Source organism: Dromiciops gliroides, chromosome 1, assembly GCF_019393635.1.
Source record: "Dromiciops gliroides isolate mDroGli1 chromosome 1, mDroGli1.pri, whole genome shotgun sequence".
NCBI classification, from domain to species: domain Eukaryota; kingdom Metazoa; phylum Chordata; class Mammalia; order Microbiotheria; family Microbiotheriidae; genus Dromiciops; species Dromiciops gliroides.
In genome coordinates, this window is record NC_057861.1 from 110,134,317 (window position 1) to 110,159,517 (window position 25,201).

Here is a 25,201-nt window from a genome sequence, read left to right on the forward strand (position 1 = left end):
TGAAAATACCGTCAGAATAAACAAATCCTGAAATCGCCCTGTATAAATCACTTGCCAGCTGAAGGAGAGTCCTGGGTTTACAATTTCACTTGTGTCCTAATGATGGAAAATCTCGAGGGGGAATAAACGGCTCAGGAGTCAGTGGATGCCGAGGGCAAAAAGCAGAAGGTAAATATCTCGATTGTTCAATTACCCCACAGGTAGAAGCTGTCCATTGTCATCAAAACAAACCCAGGCCAGAAACTTGCTCAGTCTTTGGGTTCTTATTTATCACATAAACCAAAACAGGGAGTGGGGAAGGGAAGGGGGGAGAAGCCATGATTTAAAAAAAAAAAACAGCAAGGTTCTCACTCATTTTCTAGAGTGAGTCTATCTGTTACCGGAGGGCAGAGTTGCCAGGATTACATGTTTGGGGAATGACTTAAGTCCCAGGAAGAGATGCATGCATTTACTGGATGACGAATCTGTTGAAAACCATGAAAAAAAAAACCTATATTTATTTCTGGTGTGCAAAATGAAATTAACCGTTACCTCACTGTGGGGCAGTGGAAAAGAGCCCCAGGCTTTGGAGTCAAGAGATTTGTATTCAGGTCTTTGCGCTATGACTTATTATTTTCTGTGTGACTTTGGACAAATCTATTTCTCTCTCAAAACCTCAGTTTCCTCATCTGTTAAATGAGGGAGTTAGGATAGATGATCTGCAACTTCTCTTCCAACTTCAATGTTCTGGGATTCCGAGATATTTTAAGTTGATATTTCAGTCCCAGGCAGTCAAATAATTTGCAACTTGTACATTTTATTTTTTGGTTAGATTAGCAGAAGACCCCAGCATTCTCATCGATTTGTTCACTTTGGCTACAACAACAGCAAGCAAATAACAAGAGAGAAAAACAGACCAGTAAATTTCCGGGATTTAGATGCTGCGTGATTTTTAAATTTCCTCATCCTTGCTAATCAATATTCATACTGCAGTGTGATTTTTATTTCCCCATCTTCGCTAATCAATATTCATACTGGAACCTACATGATTCATGAGATTGAGACAGACATGAATGGTCTTCCTTGATCCATTTGCCACTGAACATCCTAGGCAAGTTACTAAGACTTGACTTTGTAATAACTCATTGACTCCTCCCTTTGTTTTAAGATGGATAGGGAGTCACCAGAGGGTCTGCTTTTCAAGGATGAGAACTTCTCCTCTGATCTCTTGAGGCAGCTAAATGTCTTAAGACAAAAAGGGGTCCTGATTGACGTGACTATATGCATAGGGAGCTGTGAAGTCCCCTGCCACAGAAATGTCTTGGCCTCTAGTAGCCCATACTTCCAGGCAATGTTCTGTAGCAACTTCAGAGAGAGCTCTCAGGCCAAAGTTGATCTGAAAGGCATTGATGCTGATATTTTACATGAGATCATCCTGTATGTATACACTGGGGAGATTCACATCACTGCAGACAATGTCCTATCTTTGATGGAGGCTGCATCCATGTTACAATATCTCAGGCTTTTTGAAGCCTGTTCATTGTATCTTCAGAAGCAGTTGACCCCTAGCAACTGCCTTAGCATGATCAGACTCTCTGACACTTTGAGTTGTGAGAGCCTCAAACAGAAAGCTAGATCGATGGCCCTAAGGTGTTTCCCAGAAGTAGCCCTATCAGAAGACTTGAAGGAGCTATGTCCGTTGGAACTAAGTGATTACCTAGGAGATGATGAGCTCTGTGGTGAGGAAGAAGAAGTGTTTGAAACATTAATGGTCTGGATCAGGCATGACCTCCAGGCCCGGAAAGAATATATCCAAGAACTATTCAAGAAAGTCAGGCTCCAATATGTCCACCCAACCTTCTTCTTCCATTTCATTGTCAACGACTCCCTCCTTCAGTCTTCCCCAGCATGCCAAGCCATCCTGGAGGTAATGAGGAGACAAGTGTTTTCTTTGTACAGCACTGGCAGCCCAGACCTCAAGCCACTGTGGCACGTCCCTCGGAGAGAGTCTCACCGTGATTTCCTTATCCTCTTGGGAGGTAGAAAGGACAATCAGCAAACCACCAGGGAAGTTCTGCTGTACCATGAGAAGACGGGCCAGTGGCGGTACCTTGCCAAGCTCCCAGCTCGACTTTACAAAGCCTCCTCCGTCACCTTGCATAGTAGTGCCTACGTACTGGGGGGCATGTCTGTTGGGGTAGGGAAGCAGCAAGTCAGTCACAATGTTTATATCTTCTCCCTGAAACTCAATCAGTGGAGACTAGGGGAGCCCATGCTGGTGGCTCGATACTCCCATAGAAGTACAGCCTATAAGAACTACATCTTCTCCATTGGAGGAATTGGAGAAAACCAGGAGATAATGAGTTCCATGGAGAGGTACGATAGTATCTATGATGTCTGGGAGACCATGGCCAGCATGCCTGTAGCTGTCCTTCACCCAGCAGTAGCTGTGAAAGACCAAAGACTTTATCTCTTTGGTGGAGAAGACATTATGCAAAATCCTGTACGACTCATACAGGTAAACTTATTCTTAGCAACTTTTATAAATGTATCAGACATCTATATAGCACTTTAAGGCTATATAATACCACATATATGCATACACATAGACATATGTGTATATATACATACACATATACATATGTGTGTGTGTGTGTGTGTGTGTATATATATATATATATATATACACCTCATTTGAGCCTTACAGCTTTCCTGTGAGGTATTGTAAATACTAAATATTATCATCCACATTTTATGGATAAAGAAACTGAGGCTTATAATGACTAATTGACTTGCCCACACTCACATAACCACCAAGTGTGAGAGAGAATATTTGAACCTAAGTCCCAGTCCAGAATTCTATCTACTACAAGGTTCTCTAATTCATTTTTCTAAGTATCATCTGATGCCACTAAAAGAAAAACTTCTGCCTTTCAGTGAGTTTCAATCAATTTCACAAAAACTTATTAGGCTCCTATCATGTATATTGGTGGCTATTGGAAATGAAAAGTAGCATAAGGTAGGATGCCCACTCTCAATGAACATACACATAAACACTCTCACACATACATACACATTCACTCACACAATCTTCCCAGTTAAACTACAGATTCCTTGAGGGCAGATACTGCTTCCAAATTCAATGTCTACCCTGAGTTCCAAAAACGAGATTATGTATGTCATGAGTTCATAAACATAGAACGGCAAAGAGGCCATTGACCTCAAGCCCCTCATTTTATAAATGAGAAAACTGAGGCTTAGAAATATTAAGTGTGGGGCAGCTAGGTGGTGCAGTGGATAAAGCACCGGCCCTGGATTCAGGAGTACCTGAGTTCAAATCCGGCCTCAGACACTTAAACACTTACTAGCTGTGTGGCCCTGGGCAAGTCACTTAACCCCCATTGCTCCGCAAAAAAAAAAAAAAAAGAAAAAAAAGAAATATTAAGTGTTTTGCCCAAGCTCATAAGTGTCAGAGATGGGATTTGAACTCAAGTCTTCTTATCTTCAAATCCAGTACTCAATATACTGTGCCATGCAATCTCTGTCATTACATTTAAATAATCTTTCCAGGGAGTGGAGCCAATGTATCATAGGCTATTTTGTATCTGCAACTACAATAAGCACTTTGTACTTAGCAGGAACCCAGTACATAAACATATGTTTGTGTGCATATGAAGCTAGGACACTCTCAAGGTCTCTCTGAAGAACTTTGGAATTGATTGCATGACATGGGAGACACTAGTAAAGAGCTGCCCAACATGGTGTGCCTACATCACTGTGTTCTATAGACAAAATAGAATAGAAGTAGCTCAAAAGAAACATGAGACACACAGATTTAGAGAATCCATCTCAAATATTCACATGAATTATTTGTGCCTGACCTGTGGTAGAGAATTCTGAGCTTGTATTGGTCTGATTAACCAGTCAGACACACTGTAACTTGACTCAGAACAAAGGACAACAAAAATGCAACAAAAATAATTACCAATGCAAGACAACCATACATGCCAAATAATAAAAACACCTAGTATTTATAGAGTTCTTTAAGGTTTGTGATATGCTTTATATATCTTATCTCATTTTGACCTCACAACAGTCTTGGGAGGTAGGTACTATTATTATCCCCATTTTACAGATGCAGAAACTGAGGCTGAGAAAGGTCAAGTGACTTGTCTATGTGGAATTTAAAATTGGCCAATCTACAATAAAAGGAACTGAGTCAGAGCTCTGAGCCAATGACACTTTATTAAAGGGTCCATGGTCCCCTCTAATGAAGTGGACCTCAGATCTTCCTCATTATCTGAGATGCCCCCTTCTTCCAGGGCCTTATTTTTGTAAGGTTTGATACCAGATTTGATACCTGAATACTCTGGAGGTGCTACACAAAATACAGAATCTCATTGGTTGGTAGCCTTTGCTTTGAGGGCCAAAAATGATGTATCAGCCCCCAAAATGGTATATCAGCAGAGGGGTGTTGGGTTGGCTGAAGTGGTCATAAGATAGTCACCTGTCATGTTAGACAAGAGAGAATGGTCTGGAGGTGCAAAAATAAGTTGGGGACTTTCCATGTAATTGAGTCACCTTTGATATGCTGGGCTCTGTCACCATAACAAGGAAAGAGTAGAGGGCCTCTAGTTAGCTTCCTATGATTAAACAAGTGAACTTATAACCTGCAGTTCATGGCTCTGGGGTCAAATATACAGAATTTATCATCAGTGTCCCTATGGAATTATATCAGACTGATTAATACTGATTGGAATAGAGTAGAGTCACTCCCAGGGTCAAAACTAGTGTCTGAGACTAGATTTGAACTTAGATCTTCCTGATTCCAACTTCAACTCTAACTGCTCTGCCCACTGTGTTACCTGAAGCTTCTGAAGACTACTGAGAATAAATTAGATAAATTACACATGGATTGAGAATTAGATCATCTAGTTCAACCTCTTTATCTTCCAAGTATAGAAGCTGAGGTCCAGAGATTTTGTGGGACTTGCTTAAATTGTAACTTTAACTAAAAGCCAGGTCCATTACCCCCAAATTCAGTTCTCTTTCCACTATAGTACACTCAATTCTAATCATGAGAGTCAGATAATATCCCAAGAATGGGATTTGAAGTGAGTGGTAAAAGGTTTGTTCATACATAGCTTTACTCCCAACACCCCAGAGAAGCTTACTTAATAAAGGTAAAACATTTAGACTGATAAAAAGTATTTTTGCCCATTTTTTGTAAGCATTTTAAACCAGTTTTTCACCCAATAGAAAGGCATCACCGAGGCTAACCAGACACAAACTCAGCAGCTAATATTTATAAACTTTATAGTTATAAAGTGCTTAACATACATTATATCTCCTTTGCTCCTCACTGTAACCCTCTAAGATAGGAAGTAAAAGTATTTAGCCAGTTTTGCAGATGAGAAAACTGAGGCTCAGAAGAGGTGAAATGAGTCTCCCAGGGTCACACAGCTAGTAAGTGACAAAGCCAAAACTTGAACACAAGCCCATCATTCTTTTCATCCTACTGGCTGTGAGGACTGGCTGAAGCCTTATCAGAGTCTAAGTTGAGTTTCCTCCCCAACTCCTAAATCTCTAGTAAAATGTCAGGAACACCTTAAACTGGAACAGCATTCTTTCCTGCTTTAGTCACTTCTCCTGACACCAATAATTCAAAGAGGGTAGATGGGACTATTCTTTTGGGCCTGCAGCTTTCAAGTTCCCAAGGTATCAGCTATTGTTGATGACTTGAGAATGGCAATGCTTCACGTCAAAAAGGTTCTCACAAGCAACAACTAAGTGTGTGCCCCTACCTTTGCATCACAGATGAGTTTCCTTGGTAAAAACTGGTGTTCCCAATTCCTAAATTGACTACCTTCACAGCCTTGGATAGACAAGACCAGTTATAGACCACAGATGCCAGCCATGCCTCCTGGGAGTTCAATCAAGTCGAGCAAAATGAACTCCTCAAGAGGAGATAGGATGATATCTTATACAAAGAACTACAGATTTGCAATGGTAACATGACCACTCCCACGTATCACAAGTAAACTAGTGCCTTGTCTCTCCTTCATGCTCCAAACCACTTGGAACTATTCTCAAAGATAGTACTCTAGTCTACAGTCTTATGGACATGGCTGAGGCATGGAAGGGTATAGCCAACCCAACCAATGACCAGATAGACATTATCACTGTAAGGTCAGGGTAGCAAATATACCCAATCACTAAAAAGGCAGAAGCTTTGGGGATACAGGTTGAGTTAAAAGAAAAGTTATCTTCCTTGGAATCTTGTCTCCTGTTATAGTCCCGACCCCTGGGATTGAATTTTTCTCCTTCAACCAATTTCCAACTTTCTTTTAAACTCCTTTGGACTTGGGCATTTCAAAGTATTCTTAGCACCAACCTGGCCTGGCCTCATGACTTTTCCTCATTTGGATCCTATCCGTACTCTGCTCATCTTCATCAGGAGAGGATTATGCTGAGCCACTGTTCCTAACTACCAGCACTGATAGCAGGGATATTACAATGTGATCTGTGCAGATCTTAGAGCACCTGTGACTGACATTAGAGCCATATTGAAAAGTCTCTAGTGGGGGTTCCAGAGACTCTGGACTCAGAGTCCTCTGAGGAAATGGCGGCTCTGCAAAATGCATCTGCCACTCTGAAAAAAGTGAACGCTTGGCTTGGGCTAGGCTGGTGTCAGTTTCCCTGAAAGTACCTTAAGTGCCCCAGGTTCTTTCAAGGGATGGGTGGATGACAAGGAACCCCAGGGTTCCTTGCCATTTGCACCTCCTCCCCTGGGCATTCCCCAAAGTCCAGGCCAGTGGAGTTTTCCTGGTAGCATGCCAACAGGGCAGAGTGCCTGCTGGGTCACTGAAAATAGCCCACTAATGGACAATGTTGAGGGCTTCCTTTAGGAATTCAAAGACAATCCCCACCCCATATCTGTTTAGACCCAAGATTGCTAGCTGGTGACTTGACTCAAGCAGAGGAAGGAATAATGGTACGATCGATATGCAATTCTTTCTTGATTCTAAGTCAGGCCCAAGTATCAATTCCTTTGCCTGGGTAGGACAGCTTTTAGAAGATTTGCCCTCCCCTATCTGCAATGAATCAATCTGAAAGGGTGTTGCTACCAACTTACCCCCTACTTATATGGTAATGTGTATACTTCAATATCTGCATTTAGTCACAGCTCAATCCCCTCTGTCACTATTCCAGCCTATCTTTGGGAGATCATTGAACAGTGCGGGAGAGCTGGGGTGAACCAATGTGTACCATGTTCAATGTATTCCTGCCACTAGAAAAAGGGGTAATGAGACCTCTCATAGGAATCATGGATTAAGAGCTCTCATCTTAGAACCTTAAAGGTCACCTAGTTCAACCCCCTCTTTTACAGATGAGGAAATGGAGACCTAGAGTCACACAAGCAATAAATGGCAAAGGGCAGCTAGGTGGCGCAGTGGATAAAGCACCAGGCCTGGTTTCAGAAGGACCTGAGTTCAAATCCAGCATCAGACACTTGATACTAGCTGTGTGACCCTGGGCAAGTCACTTAACCCTCATTGCCCTGCAAAAAATAAAAAATAAAAATAAATGGCAGAGCAAGCTGCTGAATCAAGGGCTTCTGTCTCCAAATCCATTATACTTCCCATTAAGCTACACCACATCCTTCACCCATCCCTTTACCTATTTCTTACACTTGAAATCAGACTGCCAGTTATGGTAGATTTAAGGGCCTCTGTGAATTTTTTGAACTCTACTGTGGATGAGAGGAAATAAGTATCCCATGCTTCCTATATTGTCCTGGTGGTTATGGAAATGGTTTATGAGAACTCATCTCAGACTGGACCAGTGAGCAACCAAGGAAACCAAGCTGCTACATATCTGAGTGGGAAAACATTCTGGTGTTCCTGAAAGTATCTGGAGTTCCCCAGGTTCTTTGAAGGGATGGGTGGATGATGTTGCAGGGTTCCTTGCTCATTTGGACCTCCTCCCCTGGGCATTCCCCAAAGTCCAGGCCAGTGGAGTTTTCCTGGTAGCATGCCAACAGGGCAGAGTGCCTGCTGGGTCACTGAAAATAGCCCTCTAAAAGACAATGTTGAGGGCTTCCTTTAGGAATTCAAAAATGGCCCCCATGCCCCTAGCCGTTCCAAAGACAGTAGCCCTCTTGGGAATTTTGAAACCTGTAACTATATAGTTAGTAGGTATCCTCATTAGCATTCTATCCTAAGTCTTCCTAACTCTAAGTCCACAATTCAATAATAATAACTTTGTTGTTGTTATTGTTTAGCCATTTCAGTCATAACCCATTTGGGGGGTTTTCTTGGCAGAGATACTGGAATGGTTTGCCCTTTCCTTCTCCAAATAACAATAATAGTCAACACATATGTAGTACTTTAAGGTCTGCAAAGCACTTTACATATATTATCTTATAGGAACTATCTACTTCACCAGTAGCTGTTACCCCAATATCAGATCTGAGATACCAAATAGCAGAGGCGATGATGCACAAAGAATTGTGCCTCTGCAACACATTCAAGCTGATCTGAATGTGTAGGGGAAATGAATGGAAGCCCACCTGTCACACCTATGTGGATGCTGCTTAGTTTGTGCATTGCCACTTCTTACTAGTGGAGATTCCTGAAATTGGTGTTTCAAGACTCCTCAACAGGGAGTGGCGGTTGCTCAATGATGCACTCAAGCACGTACTCCTGGTATCTTACACAGCACTCAGAATTGACCCAAGTCATTCTCTTACACCTAACAACAGCACCAGCTATTTGCCAAATTGAAGAAATGGTGATTCCAGAAGGAAGTAGATTTTCTAGAACATGTTAATAGTTGGCATACAATGCAAATGGATTCCTACAAAGTAGATCAATCCTACAATGCAGAAGGTACCTCCGCATCCTCAGAAGCTCTTCAGGGGCTCTTCAGATTCATGAGGGTCCATCCCAGCTTCATCCCTGGGTTCTCCTACCTAACAGAACCTCTATTGCTATATCTTCTAAAAGCTTTCCAATAAATTCCAGAGGCAAAAGAATGTACATTTTTTTTTGGTGAGGCAATTGGGGTTAAGTGATTTGCCCAAGGTCACACAGCTAGTAAGTGTTAAGTGTCTGAGGCCGGATTTGAACTCAGGTCCTCCTGACTACAGGGCCGGTGCTCTATCCACTGCACCATCTAGCTGCCCCAAGAATGTACATTTAATCACCCAAAGAAATGATTCCCCTCTGTGCCTATTTCGATATACTGGGAACCATGGAAACCATTCATAGTGGAGACCACGCCACTGCATCTGATGTCATCATATGGGTCATTCTCTTACAGTCCACACCACCTTCTTCTATTCTCCCATCCCTGCACAGACATTAACCAATAGTTAACTATTGAGGAACACTATATTCACCATACTTTGCTATGCTATGCTATGCTATGCTATGCTATGCTATGCTATGCTATGCTATGCTATGCTATGCTATGCTATATTGTACTATGCTATGCCATTCTAGATTGTACTGTACTATTACTATACTTATTGATTGGTTGATTGATGGCACAGTGGATAGAGCACTGGCCCTGAAGTCAGGAGGACCTGAGTTCAAATCTCACTTCAGATACTAGTTGTGTGATCCTGGGCAAGTCACTTAATCCCAATTGCCTTAAACATCTGGGGCCATCTCCGGTTGTCCTGATGTATATCTTGCCACCCAGATGACTCTGGAGGAGAGAGTGAGGCTGGTAACTTTACACAACCCTCCCTCACTTCAATTCAGTGCAAGTCATGACATCACCCTGTTGTCATGGTCCTCTTTGGGAATGAAGAACAAACAACAATAACAACAATGATTGGTTGGTTGGTTGGGAGAAAGGGTGACTCAGAGTTAAGGCTGTATTTAAGGTTAGAGCCAAGGGAGAGTGAGATCACGACCACTGTCAATGCTGAGTATAACGACCTAGACAACTTTCAGAACCTCCTCCTGCCCATCAATGCCACATGGGTTTGTACATTCTTTTTGGCGTGTTCAACTGCATTGTCATTCCTGGTGTGTGGGAAAGATACACTATCACTGAATCTTAAACATGGACAAAGTTGGTTCCATAGTCCTTCTATAGACCAGAAACTTTACAGCCTGAAATCTCAGTCAAACCTTCTGAAGCTGGTCCACCAGCAGTAGGCCTTGGACAGTTCCACTTAGGTCCAGTTTCTGCCCTCCATTCACCTGTGGGAGAGTCAGTGCACAAATATCCATCTGAGAGGCTAGACAGACCATGGGCATAGCTCCAAGGATGAGACATGGGAGCCAGCCCACAAGAAGTATACCCTGGAATTGACAGGAGCCTTCCACTCATGGCATATCATGAAGATCTGGTGAGGAATTCTGAGGGAAGTGATGGTGTCAAAGACCGTAACCTGACTGATTTAGCTAAGTCAGAAGGGGGTATGAAGGAGCCAATTCGTGCCCCTCCAACCTAACAGCATGACTTGGGGGCAGGAATGTAGGCAGCTTCTATGAAAGGTGGGAGATTTGAAAAGATAGGTTGGGCCCCCTTTTCCCCTCCTGTATCTCATCTCCTGACCCAGCGCTGACCTCTAGCCCTGAATCTTTACTCCTCTATCTAACTTTCAGCTTCAGACTCTCCCCACTCCTTGAATTTTGATGTTCCAAAGAAACTCAATCCTGACCCAGCCTGATTTTTGGATTAACACTTGCTCCAATGCCAGTTTAGACCCCATTCATCTGAGGAGAAATTACCTTCTCCTCATGGGTCACTTGCCCTAATCACTGACATGTTTGAATCCTTCCTGAGTAGTTCATTTCATCACTAGTTAAGTCCTATATTAAATATTCTGAAGGTAGCCTAGTACTAAAGAATGGAATTGTCTGCAAGTGCATTGCCCTGGGCTTGAGTAAGCCTTGCCATTCCTTCACCTACAATCCGAGCTTCAAGGACATTGCCTTGGGAACTAATTCTTATTCTCCTCTGTTTTCACACTTCAGTAGTAAGTCACCACTAACCCCATTCTGGTGGACACTTAGAAACCAAGGAAATGCTTTACAGTATCTATGAATCACTGGGGAATATGCACTATATACAGGTAGTTAAATTAGCCCTTTCCCAGCCAAGGTGTTTCTCCCTTGGTGCCTAAGACTCAATAAATCAACAATCTAAGCATTTATTAAGAGCCTAATGTATGCCAGGCACTATGCTAGGCTCTTGGATGACAAAATGAAGCCTATATTCTACTATGGAGATACAGCATTTATTAGGAAATGGTGGCTAAGGAAGGGAGTTTTGGTCTAAGCAGTCACAGGAATGATGAGTGAAACTGTCATTTCTTTTCCAGTTGCAGTTGTTATATTGATTTGATTACTGGGCCATAAGTAATAGCTAGAAAGATGGTCAAGAGATAAACATAGTTTCTCTTCTTAATTCATCCCTATTTCTACCTTCATTTTTATGGTATCATAGGCTCACAGATTGCTCAATTCAGTTGTTTTTCAGTCTTGTCTCTATGACCCCATTTGGGGTCTTCTTGGCAAAGATACAAAAGTGATTTTCCATTTCCTTATCCAGATGAGGAAACTGAGGCAAACAGGATTAAGTGATTTGCCCAGGGTCACATAGCTAGGAAGTGTCTGGAGGCCAGATATGAACTCGGAAGATGAGTCTTCCTGACTCTGGGCCTGGCACTTTATCCACTGTGCCACCTGGCTGCCCTTCAAAGATCATAGGATTATAGATTTAAAACTGGAAGGGACATTAAAGGCTATCTAATCCAAACCCTTCATTTGACTAATCATTTTTACAGATTTGGCAGGTAAAATGACTTGCCTACAGTGACATAGCTAGTAAGTATCCAAGCTATTATTCCAACCCAGGTCAGCACTCTAAATCTAGCACCCTTTCCACTGTGCAGTCTCTGATCTTAAGCGCTTTACCAAGAGCTATTTCCTTAGGGATAATTGTCTCTTAATTTTGGCTTTTGAGAAAACAAATATTTTTAAAGCTCTTTTTCCAACCCTCCTTTTCCCTTGAGTTTGCACAGAACTGAAATCCCAGTCAGTTCCTTGACAATCTGAAATGGCTGTTCTTTTTCCTTGGTTCCCACAAGGAAGTCTGTCTGAATGGGTTCTTCATAGCTGCTTATTCTAACTTCACCTTTCTAAAATTCTCCCCTCCTACTCTTGGTTTTAACTAACTTAATCCTTGTTTTTCTTATTGCTCATACTTTACTGACTCATCCATTGTCTAGCCTGCTCTCAGCTAATCCCCAGGCTGATTACTTCCCCATTACCAACAGACTTTTACAAACCTTGCTTCATTTAGTTGGAGAGAGTCACCTCTGGCTTTCTTCAACCTGTAACTATAGAAGGTAGATATAACGAGGAATTTTTATCCCCTATTCATGCCACCCTATGCCTACGTGATGCCATGTAAGACACCTCCCAACTAGCCCATTCCCTTGGGTCATCCTTCTTACCCTGTCCTGCTACCTTCCCATAGGGAGAGAAAGAAACTAGTGATTTGGTCTTTTACTTCCTCAGCAATGAAGTATAGAAGACAACATCACTCTGAAGACCTCTGAATCACCCACAGGGCCTGTTCAAGAATTACATGACACAATCAAACAAGCCACCGAGCCAAGAAGTATAGTACATGTGGCTGTTGAAGCAATGGGGGAAAAAAGTTGAAAATATTAGGTTCATCTGCTTTTCTTGACTCTGTAGCCCTGGCTTTGAAATGGGAATTTCACTCATTCAAACATATTGAAGATGAATGTTTAGAGTTATTTGATGAAACAGGTTGGGATTTTTAAGTACAGCTGTGGGATTTGGTTTGAGGAACACAGCATCAACCTTCAAAAATTACATTGAGTAGGGTTTGCTATTCAGATCAAGTATCTGCATTTCTGTCATGTCAGCTCAACCTGTACCACTGGATGATCTTGCTAAGCTCTGCAGAGGAAAATGGTGGCCGCATTATGGGACTGCAGAATCTCAGCACTGGAAAGGACCTCAGAGGCATCTACTCCAGCCCTAACCTGACATACCATATGAGTGGTCATCCATCCTCTGCCTGAAATCCTCCAGTGATAGGGAGCCCACCATGCCTCAAGGCAGCCCATATTCCATTTTCTACTAGCTCTAGTTCTTAGGGAGTTTTGCCTTTACTCCACACTTCCATCTAACTCTATGCAGCTTCCACCCACTGTCCTTGGTTCTGCCCTCTGGGACCAAGCAAAATAAGTATAAGCCTTCTTCTGATCCACAGCCCTTCAGATACTAGAAGACACATCCTGTCCCTGCTAAGTCTTTTGTTCTCCAAGCTAAACATACTTATAAGATAAACATACAAGCATAAAGTCCTTCAACTGGTCTTCATGTGGCATGATCTCATGTGCCTCAGTTCCTTCATCTATAAAATGGGAGTAATAATAGCACCCTCCTCCTAGAGTTGTTGGGAGAAGAAAATGAGATAATATTTGTAAAGCATTTCACATACCTTAAATTTCTATATAAATGTCCTTGTGATGGTAGTGGTGGTGATAATGATGATTAGCATAATGATGATCTCAAAGTCATGTAGCATCTTGGGTATCCTCCTCTGATCATACTTGAGCTAATCATTGTCCTTCCTAAAATATGTCATCTAGAACCAAGCACATTACCTGAGTACAACAGGGTCATTATATATCCTTTTGGTCGGGGGGGGGGGGGGGGGAGAGGCAATGAGGGTTAAGTGACTTGCCCAGGGTCACACAGCTATTAAGTGTCCAGTGTCTGAGGTCGGATTTGAACTCAGGACCTTCTGAATCCAGGGACAGTGCTTTATCTACTCTACCACCTAGCCGCCCCTACATTGCCCTCTTAGTCTGCACACTAGACCTAAGATTACACTAGCTTTTGTGACAACCATATTATTATACTGATTCACCTTTAGCTCATAATCCACTGCAATCCCCTCCACAACTTCCCTGATAGCTTTGACTTAATGACCTCCAGTAATGGGGAACTCATCCCCTCTTGACAAAGTCCATCTGTGTTTGGATAGCTCTAATTGTTAAGCAATTTTTCTTTTTATTGAGTCCAAATTTGCCTCTCCATCTTTTACCCAGTCTCTTAGTTTTGCCCTCTCAGCACAAATGGAATTAGTGTAGTCTCTTTTCCACATACCAGTCCTTGACTACTTTAATACAGCTATCATGTTTCTTCCAATGGCCCACTCCAAGCCTTCTCTTCTACGGACTAACTTGCCACCTACTTACCCCTTGGAAAATGTTGTTTTTAAAAAAAAAAAGTTAAGTTAAAAGTTGTTAAGGGATTGATTTTCAAGAAAAAAATATTCAAATGAGGATCAAATGAGTTAACATATATATACTTTGTGAACTTTAAAGAGCTAACTGTTCATGAAACTGTAACTAATTCAGACCCAGAAGAGAAAACAGGGTGGCATTTACTCGCCTGGTTAAAATACAACCTAGATTAGCTTTTCCTAAGAAGATTTTCAAGTATTTCCAAAGATGATTAGCAACACTCTGATTTACCTTACTGCTTTTTCATCTCCTCTAACACATTATTGCTTCCTTGCTTCTTTGAATCAAAAGGCCAAGTGAAACCTCTGGAGTTCCATCCAGTCCATTCCCCTACCTTCTGGTGGGGGTCCTCTTTCTACAATCCTGAACTAATAAGAACTCTTTCTATCAAGTCCTCCAAGGAGGGAGAGTCTACCTGTAATACATTTCCATGCTTATATATACTCATATGAAAATTATGACATTGATAATCACCAAGTTTTTCTTTAATGAATTCTTTTCAATTTAGGATGTTTTGGGGGTGTTGTTTTCTAATGGAAACATCTGAGTGGCTCAATAGTTAGAGAGCACAGGACTTGGAATCAAGAAGACCTGAATTCAAATCCAGCCTCAACACTTAGTAGCTATGTGACCCTGGGCAAGTCAGTTAAACCTCTGCCTCAGTTTCCTCAGCCACAAAAATTGAGATAAATAATAGCACTACCTCCCAGGATTGTTGTAAAGATCAAATTAGATAGTAATTATAAAGCCCTTAGCACAGTGCCTAGCACAAATTAAGCGCTATATAAATGTTACTTATCATTGTTATTTTAAAAGAGGAAATTCACATGATAAAATTTATATAGGGAATAATTAGTTAATATAGTATTTCCCAACCACTGTGCTGGAACACTGTAAGCATTATATCTCACAGGTGTGTCTAATAACAACAAAGAGGAGGAGGAGGAGGAGGAGGATAGCTGACGTTGATATGGCACTTGCCGGTTTACAAAGCCCTTTCCACGTATTATCACATCTCTTTAAGGCAGCTGGTATTATCGCTCCCACTCGTCATAGGAGGAGACTGAGGCTGAGAGAGGTTCCAGTTCCACCAAAACTCTAGCTTTTACCTTATCCACAACTGTTGCTGAAAGATTGCCCTTCTTCTCTTTGTCCCTTATTCTTTCCTTTTTTCTTCTTCCTTTAGTCAGAAAAAACAACACCTTGCCTTAATAAAAGGAAAAACTCCTTCTGACACTTGTAAGGGGGGTGGGGATTCAGAGAGACAGGTTTAGGCTTGCTGTCTGGAGGCAGTGTGGTACCAAGAAAAACACGCTGGTTCTTAAGTCAGAGGTACTTCTGCTTCTGACACCGTCTGTGTGACCTTGAGTAAATCACCTAGCCACCCTGTACCTCCATTTCCTAACCTGGAAAATGAGAGAGCTGAGCTAAACCATTTCTGAGAACCCTTCCAGCTTCAGATCAATGAAACTATAAAGGGAAAAGCTTCTCACCAATTTTTGTTGTTGATGAATTGTTTCAGTTGTATCCAACTCTTCATGACCCCATTTGGGGTTTTCTTGGCAGAGATACAGGAGTGATTTGCCATTTCCTTTTCCAGCTCATTTCACAAATGAGGAAACTGAGGTAAACAGGGTTAAGTGACTTGCCCAGGATCACACAACTAGTAAGTGTCTGAGGCCAAATTTGAACTCAGGTCTTCCTGATTCCAGGCCCGATGCTCTACCCACCACACCATCTCAGCTGCCCTACCCACCATTAGAGCTAGCCCAAAGTAGAATGGGCTGTCTCAAAAAGTGGTGGATTCCTCTCCACAAAAGGTCTCCAGGATAAGGCTGGATGCTTGCTTGTTGTAATGGAGAGTCTCCTTCAAGTACAGGCTAGATTAGATGGGTCCCTTAGATGCCTTCCAACTCTCAGATTCTGACTCTGTACTAAATGACTCAAAGGCTACCACACCTGCTCCAAATGGAATATGTAGAACTCAGACCTTCTTTTCTTGCCTTCAAGGTATACTGAAAAGTGGGAGGGACCCAGAATTAAACTGGTGGAAAGACACTGGTTTAGAAGGTGTACATGTCTCCACATTTACTATGAAGGGGGGTATATTCAAAGCTTTGAGAGAGGGTGTAGTATAGAAGGAAGTGGAAGACAGTATAATGCTGGACAGGAGAGCAGATTGTAGAGTCAGGGGTCCTCTTCCAATTCTAGCTCTGGTACCTGCAAAGTGTGTGACCCTGGACAAGTCACTTCACATTCTTGGCTTCGATTCCTCATCATAAAGTTCCTTCTAGAGAGAGAAGGGGATTGTGGTGGGGAAAGGAGAGGGATAGAAAGAGAAATGGAGAGAGAGACAGAGACAGAGAGAGAGAGTTTATTAAGCACTTACTATGTAGTCTATGCTAAGTGGTTGGAATACAAATAGAAGCAAAAAGAAAGACAGTTCTTACTCTCACAGAGCTTACATTCTAATGGGGGAAGACAACACATAAAAGAAAGTTGAGAAGTTAGGCTGGGGGAAGAAGTTGTAAAACCCCAGAAAGTTTTTTAAAAAGCCCGGAAGGGAGTATGACTGTCTAAGGTACTTCTTCACTTCTTCGCCAATCAGAGGAGGAAGCCACAGAGACAAAGATGTCTCCATGGTGAGATGGAAGCTGGCATGGAGACATAAATGTCTAAAGAATCAAGATCAGAGCTGGCATCTAAATCTATGTTTGGATTTGATTTGAAAGATTGGGGTCTGAGCCCTATCTCTGAAACTCACCATTTATGTAAGTCATGAGTTCCTGGGTTGTGGTTGGCCAAGTATTGAAAAAGATGAGAGAGTTGAACTATATGTGATCCAGGTCTCAATCCGATGAACCTCTTATTATGAAGAAATATTGGACTATTTTATTAAACTCTTGGCCACATCAAGATTAAACTTTGAGTATCCTAGTATCATCCTGGAATCACATTACCCTCTGTTCTTTTATTCTGGATAAGGAATATACTTTAATGACTTAAAAACAATGTTGTGCTCTGATTGCTATGACCCTGCCATATTCTCTTACAGGTTTACCATATTTCTAGAAACACATGGTTCAAAATGGAGACCAGAATGATCAAGAATGTCTGTGCTCCAGCAGTGGTGCTCAGGGGCCAAATTATCATTGTTGGAGGTAAGTTTGCATTAAGTATGACTCCATTTGGGTATGAACCTGGATCATCCACTAGAGAAGAATAACTAATAAGAATGTGCCATTCTGACTGATCATTTACCCTTTTTAATAGAAATTAGAAAAGGCACTGGTCTTGTAATCCAGGGCAAGCACCCTCACCTCTCTCAGCCTCAGTGCCCTCATCTGTATCATGAACATAACAGTATTTGCACCATCCAGCTCAGAGGGCTGTCCTAAAGAAAACACTTTGTAAACCTCAAAACACTATCTCATGTGAATTTGTTTAGGTTATGTTAGATTTTTGTTTTTAAAGGGATTTCTTCGAATAATGGGCAATATGGAAGAAGATACTTTATCTTCTCTTTATTAAATTGTATTAATGAAAGAACACCAGCTGCCTTTTCTTAACCATATTTAAACATGTCAGAGTTCTAGGTGGTTCAGTGGATAGAGCACTGGCCCTGGAGTCAGGAGGACCTGAGTTCAAATAGGTCCTCAGACACTTAATAGCTGTGCGACCCTGGGCAAGTCACTTAACCCCAATTGCCTCCAAAACCAAAAAATAAATAAATAAACATGGCATACTTAAAGAGATATGTTCTGAATCTAAGTAACCAGGGCTTTAGCATGAAGTACTAGGTTTACTGTACCCAATGGCTAGGAAGGAGAACCCTTTAGGAATCATCTCAATCCATGTAGGACTTTTAACACTTGACCTAGTGCCCATAGGCTGCACAGCACTCTTCTAGGTGACAGATTATGTCATCAGGTAACATGTAGCACATGGCTGGGCAACAAGCTGTGGTTCTTGCCCCTTAAAAACCTACATTTCGGAGGAGAAAAGAAAGAAACCCAAACTGGTCATTTGAGCTCCTTAAAGCCCTTTGCCAAGTGGAGACCGTTCCATACCAGGAAGGGTTTGGAGTTGGTGATCTCCAGCTCTTGTCCCAGGATACACATCATTTCCCTGCCTGCTCTTTGCCTTCCAGCCAGACAGGCCTGGAGCCTTCTATCTCCACCCCCTGCCTCCTTGCTCTTGCACAGGCTATTCCCCAAAGCTGGAATGGATTTAGATTTCCAGAATGTCTGAGTTAGGATGATCTTCTGTGACCATTTAATACAACTCCTGTCCCCAAAAAGAAGCCAAATTACAAAACACCTGACAGATGAGCCAAAGACCTCAAGGACCTCCAGGGACCGGGAACCCACCACCTCCCGATGCAGGTTCTTCTACATTGAGCTAATGCTAGCTGTTAGAAAGGGCTTTAAATAAAGCCCACATTGGCCTCTTTGCTGCTTCTGGTCCTGGTGCCTAATTCTGCTTTCTTGGGCCAAACAGAACAAGCCCAATCCTTCTTCTACATGCCAGCCTTTTCAGTATTTGAAGAGATCAGGTCCACCCTAAGTCTTCTTTTTGCAAGAAAATCCTTTTTTTTCTTCTTTTTCTCTTTCCTTTTCTTTTTACCCATATTCCATTCATCTAATCCTCATATGGTACAAATTCAAATCCCTTCACCATTATAGTTGCCCTTGTCTGAAAAATTCCCAGCCTATCACTATCCTTCCTAAAATGTGATAACCAGAACTGAACACAATATTCCAGTCTGTGATGTGTACTGAACATAGTATGATGGGACCATCCTCTCCTTACTCTTGGAGGCTATTATCTTAATGCATCCCAAATGCATTCTCTTAATGAATTTGCTTTTCTGTCTATTGAGGGGCATCGTGGAGTGAGAAATAGCTGGATCTGGAGTTGATAGGACCTAGATTTAAGTCTCACCTCTGATCCATGCTGGATTAGGGCCCCAAGCTCTCCATATCCCAGGAAACTTCTCTAAGCCTTTAAGTTGAAGAGAGATTGCCATTCTGCATTGGTAGATGGAGTTCCCTCTCAGGGCAGCTCTCTACCCAGATAAAATCACCGCTCTATACCAAAAGAACAAAAATCACACTATTGATTTAGATAGCACTTATAGCCCACTAAAAACATCTAGATCTTTTTTCAGACAAACTGACAACTAACCAACTTGTACTTTGTTGTTGTTGTTGTTGTTGTTTTTATGGGGCAATGAGGGTTAAGTGACTTTTCCAGGGTCACATAGCTAGTAAATGTCAAGTGTCTGAGGCCAGATTTGAACTCAGGTCCTCCTGAATCCAGGGCTGGTGCTTTATCCACTGTACCACCTAGCTGCCCCCTCTACCAACTTGTACTTTTGAAGTCAATTTCTTAAACTCAAATATATGACTTTATGTCTTTCCCATTTGAATTTTGGCTTTGTAGATTCAGCCCATTGTTCTAGCCTGTCGGGATAATTTGGGATCCTAACTGTTTTCCACTGTGTTAGCTGCCTCTGCCAATTTTGTGTCACCCATATACCTGACAAGCATGCCATGTCTGTCTTCATCCAAGTCATTGATAAAAATGTTAACCGATACAGGGCTGAGCACAATGCTGATGGTGACAATGAATTACTCCCTTTCAGGTTATACAAGGAGACTCCTTGCTTACGACCCTCAAGCCAACAAATTCGTGAAATGCGCTGACATGAAAGACAGACGGATGCATCATGGGGCCACAGTGATTGGGGACAAGCTCTATGTGACTGGAGGTCGGAGGCTCACCATTGACAGCAACATTGAAGACTCAGACTCATTTGATTGCTATGACCCAGAGACAGATACTTGGACATCCCAAGGGAGATTACCCCACAAACTTTTTGATCACGGATGCCTCACTCTCCAGTGCCTACCTTATCCTTCTGAATCTCCCTGAAGAAAGAAGTAGGACTATAGATGGGAAAAAAGGATAAGGAGATTCAGAGGAGACCATAGAACCCTTATACTAAGCATATCCAAGCTCACAGGATGAAAAAGGGCTATTTTTGTGTTCTTCTGAACCTCACACCTCAATGTATGTAGTCTGGACCTGGAAAGGTCTAGGCAAGGCAGAGGATAGAGTGATACATTTAGAGGCTGGAAGAACTGGGTTCAAATCCCACTTCTGACACACACTAGCCATGTGGCCATGGACAAACCAGTTAATTTCTCAGTGCTCCAGGCAACTCAAACTAAGGCTCCAGATGAGTTGTTGATCTGTGGCAGGAGAGGGAAAGGAGTTTCCTTACCAAGAACTTCCCACACTAATTATGTACATAATATATTAGAATTCCAGAGGCTATGTGGGGTACAGTGAAAAGAAGGCTGGACTTAGAGTCAGAGGGACATGGGTTTGAATCCCAATCCTGAAACTGACTTAACTGTATGATTTTGGTCCAGTCCCTTAACCTCAGTCTGCTCTTCTGTAAAATGGGGGAAATCATGCCTATTGCATCTCCCTCACTGAGCTCTTGTGAGGATAAGATGAGATAATGTATGCAATGTGTTCTGCAAACCTTTAAGCATCATGTAAAAGTTAGCTATCCTTATTAGATTAGAGGATCTCTAAGGTCCCCTCCAGCTGAAATCCGATGAACCCAGGAATAACATTTGTTGGTACCAAGTGATGTTTTCCTCCAGCCTAGCATGAACTGTAACCTTGTGATTAAAATCAGCATTTTATTTTGGAATCATGCTAGGAGAATTGTTGTTTGGGGGGAACAGAGAGCCAACGAGTTCTTTAGGAGGTTACCTAACACAGCTATCTTCCTTATGCCGAGAATACTGGCTATTTCTAGAGTTCCTTTCATCTTCATGAGCTTTACAAATTGGCAACATGACTCAGGGTGGGAGTGGGAGAAAGCCCAGGGTCTGGGAATCATACCTCTCTGACACTCTTACTTCTCTGGCTGCGTCCTCACTCCTCTGTGCAGTGCTCAAACATTTTGTCAGTTCACAGGAGCAGGAGGAAGGTTTGGGAGGGGGGATACTTGGCTGCCCACTGTTTTGACTACATAACCATTTGATTAAATTTTTCACTTTTTGGCCCACTGTGGTGTTTTTCAGACCCCCAATTTGGCTTAAGTCTTCCTGCGGTACTGTATAGGGAAGCTATATAGTACAGAGAAAAGAATGTCCAATGCAGAGTTAGAAGATCAGATTTAGAGCCAGAAGGGACCTTAGAAACTAAGTTCAACCCCCTCATTTGACAAATAAGGACCCTGAGGCCCAGGGAAGTTAAATGACTTGTCTTGGGTTGTGCAGACAATGAGTATCTAAAGCAGGATTTGAACCCAGGTATTCCTGATTTTTAAGTCCAATCATAAGAACTGGGTTCTCATCCAAGCTCTTTAATTTAAGGTACCTTAGGTACCTTACCTCTCTAGGCCTCAGTTTCCCCATTTACAAAATGAGAGGGCTGATCTAGATGATCTCTCAGGTGTCTTCTAGCTCTGAATATATATAAAATAAGTGCATGGGCACTTGTAAGAGTGGAGGTCCAGACTAGATAACCTCTTGTCTCTTCTACTTCTAACTCTGTGACCCTAAGGCAAAGAAGAAATGATGTATGCTTCTATACACAGTTAGGTGACCACTAAGCTCATCTTTAGAGCATGTTGGGAAGTACTTTTCTTTCAACAATCCTGTGAGGGAAGACGTACTTAAGTTTTATTATCCCCGTTTAACAAATAAATAAACTGAGTCTCTAAACATTTCTTTGTGGTCCCAAAGCTAATCGGGGGAAGTCCAATGGTGTGGTGGAGAAAATGCTAATTTGGAATCACAGGACTTGGGTTCAAATCCTGGCACCTGAGGCAGGATTTGAATGTGGGTCTCCTGCCCCCAAGTCCAGCATGCTTTCCATTACACTATAGTTCCTCTGGTACTACTTAGGCTATAGTGTGGCGGAAAGAGGTGCTGATTTGGAGTGAGAAGCCCGAGCCCTTCTACTACATAATAGCTCTGTGACAAGGGGCAAGTCCTAACTTCTCCAAGCTTTGGTTTCTATATCAGTAAAATGGATATTTTAATTTTAAAATGGACAGCCAGGTGGCACATTAGATGGCTCGTTAGGCCTGGCATCAGAAAGACTCATCTTCCTGAGTTCAAATCCAGCCTCAGACACTTAATAGTTGTGTTACCCTGGGTATGTCACTTAACCCAGTTTGCCTCAATTCCTCATCTGTAAAATGCGCTGGAAAAGGATATAGCAGACCACTCCAGGATCCTGGCCAAGAAAACACCAAACGGGGTCACCAAGAGTCAGACACAACTGAAACAACTGAACAACAACAAAAAAATGGAAATGATAATATTACACATACGATGTAGCTCACAAAGGTCAGAAGTGCCATAAAAATGTGAGTTATTATTGTTGTTGTTCCTCTGCTTGGAAATAGGCAAATCGCTGTCCCACTCTTTGGCAGAGTAAGCAGAAGGATATTAACCAATAGTTCTTGGGAACCATTTTTTTTTCCTTGTAGAAGATGCAGTGGGAGAGGAATCTCACCCAGCATAAAGACCCAATGAGATTTGACTCATCTTGCAGGAAAGATAAAGTTGAGAATGTTTACTGGGTAGTCATGAACCAGAACTATGAGTCACCCCATACTCAGTCATTATTAGCCATGCTCCTCCATCAGGGATAGTTTGGGGTTTAGGCTAATTCTTCCCTCCTTCTCCCTCCAGCATCTATATAAAAAAGCTATAAGAGTTTGTGTCTATCCAAAGCCTCATTGGGCACCCAAATAATCTCTTTAAAACAGCCCCAAGATTATGAAGAAGGATGGCATGGTGAGCAGAGAACAAAACCAACTTAGAAGTGGCTGTTTTGCAAGGTAACTTTGTATGTATGGCAAAGCAGATGCATCTGTGGAAGAAACTGATACACCTGGGCTTCCCTTCCCACCCACCAACTGGCTCTCCATTTAGCACAGAACTGGCAAGGCTGAGAAGTCTGAGTAATCTTTGCCAATCTGCTTAGGTTAATCGCTGTCCAGAAAAAGGGGAGGTTTTGGCTCGGGGCAGCCCTTGGCAACACTAGCTGAGGAGGAGGGAATGGTAGGTCACAACTGAGGTCAAAATATATTTAGCCAGCACCAGTTAAGCCCAACGGTTTTAAGCAAAAATGTCAAACAGCCCAGCTAAGCATCTCAATAGACAACAAGGCAAAGAGGGGGAAATTAGTTTAGGGGACAAGGGTTCACATAGATATGCAGCATGCCATCCATTCCAACTTAAAACTACAGAAAAGGGGAAGGAATTAATGAATTCTCCTTTAAATTCCAGCCCCAGAGCCGCCAGTACGAGCACAGGCAAGAGGATGGAGCAAGGAAAGTTGGAGGTGAGTGTGGGTTAAACGGAGGGAATCTGACTAGCCTGACAGGACTGGCAGCCCCCGCCTGAACTCCCATAAAGCACCTTGGTACAGTGCCTGGATCCCATGTTTCTCCTGCCAGACAATACGGCAGTGGCTGTAGTGGGGATCGAAGCAGTCCTCACCCCTGACTCAGCACCAGGAGGGTCAGGGGCAGAAGCAAAGAGGCATCAGAAAGGTTTTTACCACACGTCCCAGCCCCCTCCCTGCCAATGCCCTTTTGCCTGTCCTACTTATCTTAGCAGCTGGTGTTTAAAAAGAGATTGTGTGGCTTAGTGGAAAGAACACCAGACTCTGTCAGAAACATCTGAATTCAAGTCCCACTTTGGCTATTTGGCTTCTTGCATGATCCTGGACAAGACATTTAAAGATTCTGAGTTTTCTTTCACCATCTCTAAAAAGGAGCCCAAAATAACACCTGCCTCTCAGAGTTGTTGGGATCATGTGGATGATGGACTTTGTAAAGCTTAAAACAGCTATAGACTTGAATCAGTCAACAAGTGTTATTAAGCTCTTACTCTGTGCCAAGCATTGCGGGCAAGGAATTGTGAATGATCATAGAATAAACACCAGGTGAAAAGATTCAGAGATGAGACCTGGGTTCAAATACTGATTCCCTGTGAGACCTCAAGCCAGTCCTTTCACTATGAGAGCCCTAAACAGCCTCATGGCTAAAATGACACAGTTGGCGATCTCTAAAGACCAATTAATTTCTTGTAAGTCCTGTAATACTAGAAGTAAGAAGACACACTCCCTCCCCTCAAGAAGTTTGCATCCTAGGAAGGCTGGGGCCAAGGAAGTGCTCATATGCATGAGAAACCTCATAAGGTTCATAATATATTTCTCTTGAGGTCATCACTATTTTCACATCATTATTATTCTCATCATCATTATAGCAGGTAACATTTATATAGCACTTTAGGGTTTTCAAAGCATCTTACATGTTATTCTCATTTGATCCTCACAACTCTATGAGGTAGTAGCTATTATTATCCCCATTTCACAGATGAGCAAATTGAGGTACCCCCCCAAAAAAAGGTTAAGTGACTTGCATAAGGTCACAGAGCTAGTATGTACATGAAGTAGGATTTGAACTCAAATCTTCTTGATTTCAAATCCAGCTCTTCCCCTTCTTCAACTAGTAAATTCAGTATGGCTGGACTTTATAGTGCCACCTGATGACACTGTTACCTAACTTGGGGACCACAGAAACTAGTAAGACAGAAATAATGGAGTGCAGAAGTTGTATAGTCTTATTTTATTCTTTGTACTGGGGTTCATGTTTTGATGGATTTTAGGAGATAGAACATCCAGTCTTTCTCTGATGTGTAATTGTCCCAGTATAGGGTGTTTGAAAAGGAGAGGGGTAGGGAATTAAGATCTAATTTTCCTGGGGCAGCTAGATGGCGCAGTGGTAAAGCACCAGCCCTGGATTCAGGAGTACCTGAGTTCAAATCCGGCCTCAGACACTTGACACTTACTAGCTGTGTG

At 42.3% G+C, this 25,201-nt stretch overlaps 1 protein-coding gene across 2 annotated transcripts; it reads left to right on the plus strand.

Moving 5' to 3' along the window:
• Window positions 1-22,008, plus strand: KLHL38 (kelch like family member 38). 2 transcript variants are annotated; one of them, XM_043980171.1, is made up of 4 exons: window positions 1-168; window positions 812-2,497; window positions 17,349-17,454; window positions 19,941-22,008. In XM_043980171.1, exons 2-4 carry the CDS (start codon window positions 1,148-1,150, stop codon window positions 20,228-20,230), a joined length of 1,746 nt encoding a protein of 581 aa, XP_043836106.1. In that variant the 5' UTR covers window positions 1-168; window positions 812-1,147; the 3' UTR covers window positions 20,231-22,008. The 2 variants fall into 2 exon arrangements, with proteins under 2 accessions (XP_043836106.1, XP_043836113.1); XM_043980178.1 differs by having other exon boundaries at window positions 817-2,497.
• Window positions 22,009-25,201: the final 3,193 nt, after the last annotated feature.

Coding starts and splice junctions, on each gene's coding strand:
- KLHL38 (XM_043980171.1), top strand. CDS start 1,148: ATGGATAGGGAGTCACCAGAGGGTCTGCTTTTCAAGGATGAGAACTTC. Junction 2,498..17,348: donor ATCCTGTACGACTCATACAG/GTAAACTTATTC, acceptor ATTCTCTTACAG/GTTTACCATATTTCTAGAAA. Junction 17,455..19,940: donor CCAAATTATCATTGTTGGAG/GTAAGTTTGCAT, acceptor ACTCCCTTTCAG/GTTATACAAGGAGACTCCTT.